Source organism: Anarhichas minor, unplaced genomic scaffold (genome assembly GCF_050575085.1).
Source record: "Anarhichas minor isolate MPS153535 unplaced genomic scaffold, ASM5057508v1 ptg000070l, whole genome shotgun sequence".
In the NCBI taxonomy this organism is placed as follows: domain Eukaryota; kingdom Metazoa; phylum Chordata; class Actinopteri; order Perciformes; family Anarhichadidae; genus Anarhichas; species Anarhichas minor.
The window spans coordinates 7,501-16,087 of NW_027466516.1; the positions used below are offsets into that span (position 1 = coordinate 7,501).

General features: G+C 40.1%; 1 protein-coding gene across 4 annotated transcripts; it reads right to left on the reverse strand.

The window, feature by feature from the left end:
• Positions 1-238: 238 nt before the first annotated feature.
• LOC142935018 (ELAV-like protein 1) lies at positions 239-7,724 on the reverse strand. 4 transcript variants are annotated; one of them, XM_076079083.1, is made up of 8 exons: positions 6,800-7,724; positions 6,119-6,243; positions 5,823-5,894; positions 5,494-5,662; positions 2,294-2,397; positions 1,636-1,789; positions 1,318-1,543; positions 239-1,232 (listed from the first exon to the last, which is right to left on the reverse strand). In XM_076079083.1, the coding sequence occupies exons 2-8, from the start codon at positions 6,152-6,154 to the stop codon at positions 914-916; spliced, it is 1,080 nt and encodes a 359-aa protein (XP_075935198.1). In that variant the 5' UTR covers positions 6,155-6,243; positions 6,800-7,724; the 3' UTR covers positions 239-913. The 4 variants fall into 4 exon arrangements, with proteins under 4 accessions (XP_075935198.1, XP_075935197.1, XP_075935196.1 ...); XM_076079082.1 differs by having other exon boundaries at positions 1,624-1,789; positions 6,119-6,181; positions 6,800-7,711; XM_076079081.1 differs by having other exon boundaries at positions 1,624-1,789; positions 6,119-6,195; positions 6,800-7,710.
• Positions 7,725-8,587: the final 863 nt, after the last annotated feature.

The following is an 8,587-nucleotide window of genomic DNA, read 5'->3' on the forward strand; positions in this document are numbered from 1 at the left end:
AATAAAAATATGTTAATTATAACTTTGTCATGGCCGTGCCACCACATCCTCAGGGCCTCAATGAGAGAAGCATCACAGTATGAAGCGCTGATGGTCTGTCCTCTGATTCACCTCAAAGAAAAATTGCCCTCAACATCAGAGAAAATAAGACTTTTCTTAAAAAGCAGAAAAGGTTTCATGTCCATAAATATTTCTGGAACTTTTTAAATGAGTAAAAACACTCAATAACTACAGAAAGTTGTATATGAGTAGTTTTATTTGTGAATAAACAGTCTAACATCACAATAGAGCTGCAATCCTTAAACAGAATACAAATGAAAATACCAAAGAGAAAACTACACATGTGAACAGTTTCAGTACTTCAGGTGTTTTTTTAACCTGGAAGCATTTTGTAAAAATGTGAAAAAAAAAAAAGTTTGTTCAAACACAACAAACTGTGTGTGACCAGGACTCCTCTCCTGCATGCTTATTGGCCGAGAGAGCTGTCAATCAGCTGACAGGCGACTCATTTTTAAATATTAAAACAATAACATGTTGTAAACATCATTTCAATCTGTCTGATGAACCTTAATAATCTAGATGTTATTCTAACACGATGTCTGCAGGGCGGAGGACTAACATTAAAAAAAGCGTTTAAAGTTTCTCTTGTTGACTACGTTACAGAACCGTCTGCATGTTTTCTGTTTGGATTCATTCAGTTACCAAAGCAGAACATCATTAAGAACTGGGGTTACATTGGCAATCACACTCACTCTCCGCCATCTTGGATCAATACTCACAATATTCAGTGAAACAATGTCCACATTTTACAGAAACAAGTGATGTCATACAGCCTGAAAAAAAGGGCATGCTAGGAGAAAAAAAAATGAATTCACATCGACACAAAAAAAACGTGTAAATTGCCCCCCCCCCTCTACTTGTGTCCCTTACTGGTCTTGAAAGACACCTGCAGGACTTTATCTCCCAGTCGGTACCCGTTCAGGCTGTGGATCGCCATGGCAGCCTCCTCGTAGTTCGTCATGGTGACGAACCCGAAGCCTTTGCACTTGTTGGTGTTGAAATCTCGGATCACTTTCACGTTGACGACGGCGCCGAATGGCCCGAACATCTGCCACAGGATGGCCTCGTCTGCATCCTGACCCAGATTATAGATGAAGATACACCAACCACCAGAAGGGCTGCCAGAGACTCCACCTCCTCCGCCCATGTGGTCCACGCTCATCGGAGAAAACCTGGAACAAAACAGGAAGTATGATTAACATTGAACCTGGTTAGTAATCCGATTACTTTGGTCAGAAAACAGACAGGTGAGCGTACCTGAACCTCTGGGCCTGGTGATGCACCGGACCTCCGAAGCGCCGTGATTGGCCGTGGTACATCTGTGACATCATCTGAGAGTTCCTGGCCTGATTGGGGTTGGCGGCGAACTTGACTGTGATTGGCTCCGAGCTGCCCGGGGGGGTGTGTCCATTCAGGTGTTTGACAGCGTCCTCGGCCTCAGACCTCTTATCGAAGCGGATGAAGGCCACGCCCCTTGACAGACCTGGACAGCCAATAAGATCATGAGGTAAGATATATATACAGGAGCAGTGAAGGAATGTGATCGAGCTCATGACTGATTACCGAGCTCGTTACCGGAGGCCTGGTCCACCAGCACTCTGGAGTTGATGATGTGTCCAAAGCGAGTGAACATGTCTTCCAAGTCCTGCTGACTCAGCGTCCTCGGCAGGCCACTAATGTACAAGTTAGCATCTTTGATCATGTCGGAACTCGGACGCGCAAAGGAAACCTGCAGGGAGGAAACAGGAAGTGTTTCAGTCTGTCGTCTTCACAACGAGAGAATAAAGAATCAAATACAAAACACTGAACAACAATAAATAGTTACATCCAGTCTTTAAATAAAATCCAGAGATATTTTAAATACGTCTATATTCAATATAAAAACAAAAAACAAAAATAAAAACATTAATCCAGATTTCTCCCAAATCCAATACAAACAAAAAGACAAAAAGAAAGCATCCAAAAAGATCATTAGGCATTTTTGTCAAAATAAAACCATAAATTTATGCAAAGAAAACTTGCACATTGTCACACTGAACTGAAGAAATTCACAGATTCAGTGTCAACATGTGCCGATATAAAAAATACAGGGTTAGAATAATAAGTCAGAGAAACAAACAGCAGTGTTTTAAAAATACCTTCAACCGTCAGACACTTTGCAGGAGAGAAAGCAACAACAGCCTCTACTGTCCAGGAACATAAGAGAAAATAAAGAGCACCTGTTGCACATTACCTTGATAGTTTTAGACTGTAGCCTCAGGCCATTGAGGGTACTGATAGCCCTCTCTGCATCATTAGGGTTAACAAAGTTAACAAAGCCGTAACCTAAACTGTGGCCTAGAGAAACACAAAGGAAAACAACAAAATAAAAGAATAAAACTCTGTGGATATTCAAAAATAGACAAGAAATCAGTTGAAAACTCTCCATACAGTGTTTGAAAAGTGTGGACGCCACGTTCTTCTTAACAAACCCAGAACGAACACTAAAAAGTTTAGTCAGAGTGAGACCTCCTGTCCAAACATTCAAGTGACCAATCAGGGCGCAGCATCACTTTGTGACTCTGATTGTGAGATCCTCATGTTTGTAGAGTGGTTTATGGTTTAGGGCAGGGGTATTCAAGTCAATTTACAAAAGATTGAGAAAATCTCCTCGGGCAAAGGTCCGGAACATTACAATAAAATATATATACACACATACATACACATACAAGAAGCCTAGTAGTAGCAATGTCTCTGTGTCGTCAACTGTCAAATCAAATAAAGAAAGTAAACATCAATTATATTTTAACAATTATTCTGTTTTCAAATTTAACTGAATGGATTATAAATAATACATAGAAATACATAAATAAATGTTCTTCTCATTTGAAGTGAAATAAGAGCTGCATTAAAGAATAACTGATATAACAGAAAGCTTTTGAAGAATGTGCATCTTAAAATAAAGTAATTCATTTTAGAAACATTAATTTCACTGAATTGTCCTGCAGCTTTAAATTCTCTTCATTCAGGTGCGAAGTGATGTCAATAAAAAAAAGCCACGATATTATATTTTTCTCATCTTCTAACAAGATAGATCAGTGAGCATGGACTTTATCTGTAGTTATTAAACCACTTGTTTAGCTCTATTCTCTGTTAACATCATTGAACAGTGAATTCATGTGTTAGGATTCTGATCATTTTGGGCTCTTAGGTTTATTTTCTGTGTCTTCATTCAGATGTGAGTGGGTACGTTTACTCAAAAGAGTTGTGCTTTGTCTCGTAGTGTCGCTTCATTTACTGCGAAGAATTAAAATACAAGAGTCTGTTCATTCTTGGTTAAAGACTCTGGTCTCTCTGAACACTTCTCTCTTTGGAGAGCTTCATGTGAAATAACATCTGAGTCGCGCCTTGTTCCTGCTCTTCCTTCTGTTTCCTCGTCTCTCCCCGTGTGTCACGGTGTGTGTACATCTCACTCGAGTCAGGAAACTTGTCAGAATACTCATATTTGATTGGCTGAGCTGCATCACGTGATGTGATTCACACCGCTGAACAAGTGCCGTAAAGCCTGAAAAAGCTGCGCCGGTTAAAATAGAAGCGGTCTGTCAAAATTTAATAATTCTCAATTATCGATCGGTTTTAGGTCCTGGGTCCAGATACAACGGCGTCTGGGTCCGGACCCGGACCGCGTATTAGGGACCCCTGGTCTAGGGGTGTTAGGATCTAAGGGGTTTGGGTTTAGGCTCTATTGTTTAGGGGGTTCACCGTGTGCTTAAAAACTTTCATCAAGACATAATGTTGTATTAACTGCTCCTGAAGCTGCTGTATTAACGACAGGGTCATGGATAAATGTTGATTTATTAAAGCCTGCTCTGCTGTCCCTCTGGTACAAAGAACAAAGTGTTTTAATCATTATTTAAACACATCGTGCTCCTTTGGTAAAACCTTCTATGTAGAGGTCAGAGGAGCAGCTTCAGTTGATTAGAATGTGGCGCTCTGCTGATGCATGCTGGGAAGATCTTTCTCTGGGACCAGGAGCACTCACTCAGAGTAAACACTCATTGCACAATATGAATCTTAACATCAGTCAGTCGACAGTTTTCCCGCCTTGTTCAGAAAAAAAAAAGTTCAGGATCATCAAACATTCATTATTAAACATTTACAGACATTTTCAAAGCCTGAAAAATAAAATAAAACAGGTGAAAACAGAATTTAAACATTTGTACATCGTTAGATTCAGTTAAATTATTAAAAACAAACATTTAATCTGGGGTTGGACGATATGATGTTCATGCAGAAAATACTTCACTGCAGTCTCTGCCTTTAATACCAATGATCAGATATATGTTTACTGTATTATGATGTGTGTGTGTATATATATATATATATATATTCACCGGTTAATGTTGATGTGTTTATATGCGTTTACTGTATTATGATGTGTATATATATATATATATATATATATATCCATATTGCCCAGCCCTGATTGAATAGCGTAACACTCACACTGAAGTCATTTAACTTGGTGTGAAAAATAACAAAAATATTACAACAATGCAGAAAAGAAAAATATTCCGATATAGTTCAGACAAAAATCACAGAACGTACTTTAAATAAATACCATGAGATCTTAATAAAAACAAAACATAAATAAAAAAAAAAAACTAAAATCAGCTGATCCTCAATAAAAACATTTAAAAAGACAAATTTCAGAAATAAAACAGCTGCTGGAGAGTACACAGAAAATACTGCATATAGTAGTAAAACTAGTACTACTGCTGATAATACTGCTACTACTATAACTGCAGCTAGTACCGTTTATACTACTACTACTTCAAAGTTGTATTATCAAATAGCCTTTTGTGTACCAAGTAAGTTTTACTTGAAATATTAGTACTGTAGTAGAATGACTCAGTTACAATCTTTGTACTCGTGGTATTTGTATGAATTAGCACTCAGCCGATAAAGTAGTACAACAATACTATTGTGTCTGTTAAGTGGTACTGCAGTAGTACTGATGCTCGGTAGAACTGCAGTAGTACTCCATAGCTTCGTAGTAATCAGCGTTTTGGCTCAATGCATCACAGAGTTCCTCTCCGGCTGCGATGAACACAAAGTGCTGCAACACGTCACCTCCAGGTATTTAAACAATTAACGGTCTGCATTTACAAGGATGCTGTTATTCTACAGTTTGAATTGTTAATGAATAAAACACTTTCCAAAAGGTTTGGTGTGTTTTATGCATGTCTGGAATCCCAACGGTTCAAAAGAAATCCAACAACAAAGATCCCAAAATTGGAATCCAAGTACCTCACATACCGACAAATAGTTGTAAATTTGTGTGGAGCCCTGTGTGTAGTATTGCAGTACTAGGCGTCTGTAGACTCTGTAGAACTAGAGCATACTTTTGGGCGTTCAGCAGTAGCACTGCAGAAGTACTAAGGGGAGAGTTACCTGCTACTTTGTCCCTGATGAGTTTGGCGGACTCGACGTCACCCACGCTGCTGAACAGACTGCGCAGTTCGTCTTGACTCATGCTCTGCGGCAGATAGTTAACGATCAGGTTCGTTCTGGAGTCGTCATCCTCCATCATCTGCTCGCAGTATCCATTATCATACAGCTCCTGAGACACAAACACTCTCCTTTATTACATCAACAGACCCGCTGATACCACAATGGAACACTTGTAAACTCAAACTAACCACAATACAACATAACTTATGACAGTTCAGAGACAGCACATGAATACAAACAGATTCGGACAATCAGAGGGCAGCTGTCACCTTTCCAGAGGCTCCTTTAGAGGCGTGCTGACCATCTCTGACATCACTCTGAGACGTCTGAACCTCACACACCTGGAAAAACACACAAGTGTTACACACTGTCATACATGATAAAACACACACCAACGGGAAGGGAGTCTGTACGGGTACGGGAAAGGAGTCGGCACATGTACGGGTAGAACTGCGTACGGGTACAGAAGGGGCTCCATAAAAGAGAGACTGACCTGGTGGCTGAAATACCTCCATCTGACTCTGATACGTTATTGATCTGATCAGGAAGTAATTGATCTATTTACCTTTAGGTACCTGATGTGTCCTCGTCTTAATGCCATGGAAACGACTCAGGTGGTTCACTGTGTCTGAGAGAAAGCAGCTGTCAGCAGGTGAGGAAGAGGAGATGTGAGGAAGAGGAAGAGAAGAACTAAAAGAAGGTCAGCGTGATCATATGAACTTAATGAAATACCTGCTGATTAATCAACATCATTTACATCAATTCACCTCTCTCTCTCTGTGTATATATATATATATATATATATATATATATTTATATATTAACCAGAATGAGGGTATTTTCCACGAAACATCGACTTTCATCTGAAGCAGCTGAACATTTGATACATTAACGTTACATTTTAAACTGCTTGTCAACTTTAAACCCGCGGACCTAAAACGGGACCGATCCGGACCAAACCCGGGTCACACGGACATATACATATTATAACCTAACTAACCTAGTTAGTAGGTTAATATGTTAACACTAACCTACTAACTCTTTGATTGGTAATCGTTGGTTTGAGTTCAAACCGATGAGAATGTGACGATACTGAGCTACATGCTAACTAGCTACTAGCCACCAGCTAGCCACATGTTAGCACCACACAAAGAGGCTAAGCAGCTAATGGCGCTGAGTGTTTCAGCGGGAGATAACGTCATCTATAATATATAACCCTAACCATAGCTGACGTCACAGTTCTTACCTGTAACAGGTGACAGACGGTATGGATGCTCTGATATCGATCCACGAACAAACCGGCTCTAAAAACGGAAGATTATCTGTTTCGTGTTAGCTGATAAGCGCTCCCGCTCCGCACAAAGAACCAACGAGAAGTCTGATGAAGTCTCGCGATACCACGTTGTCTTCTTCTTCTTCTTCTTCTGTGTCAGTAGTGTGAACACCGCCACCTGCTGGACTCCGCCTGAAACACTCTTATTTACTACAACGCTGTATAAAGGCGCTCTAATATTTTTATTTATTTATAAATGGAGCTCACAAGAGGATTAACATTGAAATATGAATATATACCTGAATCACAGCTCTCCATTAATCACAATATTTAGTGTCCTTTTATATTTTATAGTAATATTCATTCAGAGAGATAAGTGTGAATCTCTTGTTCAGTCATACTTCAGTTTAACCCTAACCCACCGACCTGGATCCATAGTGGACCAGGATCCAGCTGCACTTGATGGGCGGAGAGCAGGACAGAGATCAGGACTCTGGTGGACCAGAGGAGGTGGACTCTGTGTTTACATCATGATGCTTGGTGGATCAGGACTCTGTGGACCAGGGCCCCGTTCCTCGTACGTGGCTAACTGAGTTAGCCGGATCATCTTCAGGATAAGATGACGTAGATCAGGCTTTTCGGTTCCACGAAGCAAGTTTGGCAAAATCACCATGGCAACACATCCATAAGCTTGAACCTGCTCCAGCGCAGGCTAACTGAAGGTAGCTGGATAAGCTGCCACTCCCCCGGAAAACATGGCAGCTCCTGTCACAGGGTACATCCCAAGTCTCTTAATTCTCATTTCCTCGCTCCTCGATCCTCGCTTGAACCGGAAGTTGTTCTGCGCCGCCATACTGACGGCCGTCCCAAAGCTCTTATTTAGCTCTGAGGATCGAGGAGGGAGGAGGGAGGAGGGATCTCTGAGGAGCCATGAGCGAGGACCCACGAGAACAGACTTACAGGAAGTCTTTTAACGGCCGACACGCCCCCTCATTGTTCATCAGTCATGTGATTGGACGCTGCAGCCGATCGGACTGATGAGATTTTTTTCAACATGTAAACAGTGAAGACAGATCACAGATTAAACTCTAGTTTATATTTGATTCGTTTTCTGATTCAACAACCCTAACCCTGATTCAACATTTAAATAAATGTTCATTGTAGTCTGAACAACAAATGGACCACAAACAACTTTCTACATTTATTAGAAAGATTTGTGTTTTCATGATCTGAACTTTTATTATGGAAACAATTAAAGTCAGAGGGAAATGGAGAGACGAAACATATATATATAGATATATATCTATATATCTATATAGATATATATAGATATATAGATATAGATATATAGATATATCTATATATATCCTGATTACTGAAGTCTGGTTCGAATTAACGAGACTGTTGAGAGGATCAGCCTTGGAGAAACCGAGATAGCCTGATTTCAATCATCTCGTTAATTTAAGCTGCTAATAGGACATTTAATCGACTTAGTTGAACCACGTAGGAGGAACGGGGCCCAGAGGAGAAGGAGGACTCTTGGTGCTCAAACATATTCAGAGTTGATGGACAATGTTTTCCTCATGTTCAGTTTTTAATGTGAAGATGTTGAACATATTATCTGCTGTTTACATTCATTATGATGCTAATTTAATACATGTACTACAGGAATGTTCTACTGTGTTTGTTTTGTTTGTCGTGTGTTTGTTGTGTTACAACTGAATTTCGTTGTAACAAGCGTCTGCTAAAAGCGTCTGCTAA

What these genes read in the sequence shown, in the direction of transcription:
- LOC142935018 (XM_076079082.1), bottom strand. Translation starts at nt 6,154, where the DNA reads ATGGCATTAAGACGAGGACACATCAGGTACCTAAAG. An exon ending in TACAGTCTAAAACTATCAAG is followed by an intron (nt 1,790 to 2,293) that starts GTAATGTGCAAC and finishes TCCTCCCTGCAG; the next exon opens with GTTTCCTTTGCGCGTCCGAG. An exon ending in GGCCTCCGGTAACGAGCTCG is followed by an intron (nt 1,544 to 1,623) that starts GTAATCAGTCAT and finishes TTGGCTGTCCAG; the next exon opens with GTCTGTCAAGGGGCGTGGCC.